This window comes from Pteropus vampyrus, unplaced genomic scaffold (genome assembly GCF_000151845.1).
Source record: "Pteropus vampyrus isolate Shadow unplaced genomic scaffold, Pvam_2.0 Scaffold1000004557, whole genome shotgun sequence".
NCBI classification, from domain to species: Eukaryota; Metazoa; Chordata; class Mammalia; order Chiroptera; family Pteropodidae; genus Pteropus; species Pteropus vampyrus.
Genome location: NW_011918959.1, coordinates 822 through 3,461, shown reverse-complemented (window position 1 = coordinate 3,461; position 2,640 = coordinate 822). Strand labels below are relative to the sequence as shown.

The 2,640-nt window shown below is 35.5% G+C and overlaps 1 gene segment (V, D, J or C); it reads right to left on the bottom strand.

Annotated features, from left to right (window-relative positions):
- Nucleotides 1-524: 524 nt before the first annotated feature.
- Nucleotides 525-1,216, bottom strand: LOC105311513. The segment is given in 2 exon segments: nucleotides 525-949; nucleotides 1,167-1,216. Coding segments are annotated over 2 exon segments (474 nt in total).
- Between the last annotated feature and the right edge of the window lie 1,424 nt (nucleotides 1,217-2,640).

The following is a 2,640-nucleotide window of genomic DNA, read 5'->3' as shown; positions in this document are numbered from 1 at the left end:
AAGTTGTCAAACTTTTCAGACCTTATGTACCCTGGACACATGTCAGTGTGGTTCCTAGAATTCCTCAAAGAGCAGAGTCAAAAATTTATTTGGATATAAAATTGAATCACAGACTGAATTATAAAAAATAAAATAAAAATAAATTTATGTTTATAAAATTTGTTTTTATATAATTACATATATATACATGTATAAAACACTAAAATGTCTAATTATATTTGTAAGAACTATTAAAATCAGCATAATTTTGGAAGAGAAAACAGACGGTTTCAAAGATATTCAGAGCTGAAAATTCAGCAATTCGATTGAGAATTAGAAAATTAGTTCTGATTTTCCTAAAATAAACAGGTTCATTAAATCTAACTATTTAGGAAGAATTTGAAAGACACGTGGTGATTTATTTTAACTCAAGATACAAATGTAATACCTGGGAATCTCAGGGGACAATACTGTTTTATACACCGAGCTCAAGTACGGGGCATTTTTTATTGAAAAGAAGTTTATATTAGAAGGTCTCAACTGTGCTACCACACACAGTGCCTGCCTCCTTCCTGTCTGTGGTTCATGGGTTTTCCTGAAGCCTCTGAGCAGGTGGCTGCCTTTACGGAGCTGAAGGTTTTTGTTAATCCTCTACTATCATTTTTATTACTGTGGTTCTCAAGAGCGCAGAAGTACTTTGCTGAATCTGCCAGCTGCAAGGAAGAGATGGTGAGGCTGATAACTTTTTTTGCCCTTTGGAAGTTCACAGAGTACCGATCTTGCTTTGCATTTGGACTAGAAGAGGCCTGATAAATAAGGAAAACCATCTCTCCACTGTGAGGCTGTTTGTACCAATAAAACTCATAATAACTCGATGTGATTTCATAGGTGCAGTCCATTGTCGCAGCTTCTCCTTCCCGCCGTGTCACTGTAGTCTGAACTTGGGTTACTCTCTCAGTCATGCTGAATCCTATTAAAAAAAGAAAACAGGTTTGATCCTCTGAAACATCTCAGATGGGTCATGAGGAATGGAGTAATTTAAGACACAAGAACAAAGAAAAGAATCGCACAGTGTTTCATTTCCCCTCCTCTCTTCCCTCGTAAAACCCCTCCTAGTTATAACTTGCCTACTCCCATCCTTAAGCTCTAAGAGGAAGCTGAGGCCCCATGTTTAAGGCCACACTTACTGAAGCTAAAGGAGACCATGAGTGCCCACAGCAAGCCAGGATAGAGCATGATAGAAAGTCTTCTGGTTGAAATATGTCTTCTTCTCACTTTAGCCCAGAGACCAGCTCTTCTCTGAGTGCCTGAGTGCAGAGTTCTTGGGGTTGTCAGGTGTTTTCGTTCCCATACAGGAAGTAAAGATCATGTGTAAAATGTTACACTGCTCTAGTCAAACACTGAAAGAAGCATCTGCCCCATTAGAAACTTCAGCACTGTTTTGATATTTTCCCGTGGCAATACGTTTGAAAATGGCTATTACATTTAGCAAGGTACAGGAATAAAATTTAATTATCGTTTTGTTATTGAATTCTCTCTTGATACCATTTTAATCAGAGACTATATTCTGAATGATTTAAAATATTTTTGGAATTGATAAAGGTTTTTAAAATTAATAAAGTCTTTTTATCCAGAAGACAGCCAACTTTGATAAATGTTCCAAGTGTGTTTGAAACGAATATATATTCCGTTGTTTTGGGGTAAAATGTTTTACATATGTAAATTAGATAAAGAATATTCATTTTGCATGTGATATTTTTCTTAAGTTTCTACTGAGAGATGTATGTTAAAACCTACAACTATGATTGCATGTTTTTTTATTGCTTTTTATTAATCAACAGATTCTACTTTTATATCACTAATTAATTCTATTGATATGTTTGATATATTTACAAGCTATATTCAGAGGTATGTTTAAAAATAGAATTGTTCTAACTTCCTGATAGGTTATGGATCTAATCATTTTGAAGCGTTGCTCTGTATTTACATTTGAAAGAATCTCTGTTCGAAAGACAAGGTCTTTCTCTACTTCTTTCTTATACCAAGAAAAATAATTCACATCCTGTCTAAATAATTACAGTTGGTAACAGCCCTTTTTCGCTCCCAGACATTCAGAATAGAGTGTCAAAGCACCACAATTTTTTGAGGGTGGGGGACACTTATCACTATTCAGACAAAAATGACAAGTACCTGGGTTATTTTCAGATTTGACATTTTCTCTCTTGAGTACCTACAGGAAGCTTGAAGAGAACAGATGGTCATCTTTTTCTTCCCCCGACTTGTCATGGACCTATCTAAAAGCCCCTGGGCTTACAATATCCGCATCTATGACAAATCTTAGGGAGATAAATTATTAATAAGAAACATCCTTTTTCACCACCTTCCTCAGAATTATAGCTACTAAGTAAACTCAAATGAATAAACTTCATGAAAGTTAAAACTCCATGGAGATGAAGTACAGAGAGAAGATAATACAACACAAGTTAGAACGGTGGTTTACTCAGCCTAACATGATTTTGCAGTGGTGTCCAGTGATGTCACCTGGAGGAACAGAAACCAGAAGACCAGCAAATAGAAGGTTCTACAATAAAACTGTTTTTAGTTTAAATATCAAAGTTTTCCTGAGATAATCTTATTGTTTCACGAGCCACTGAAAATCAC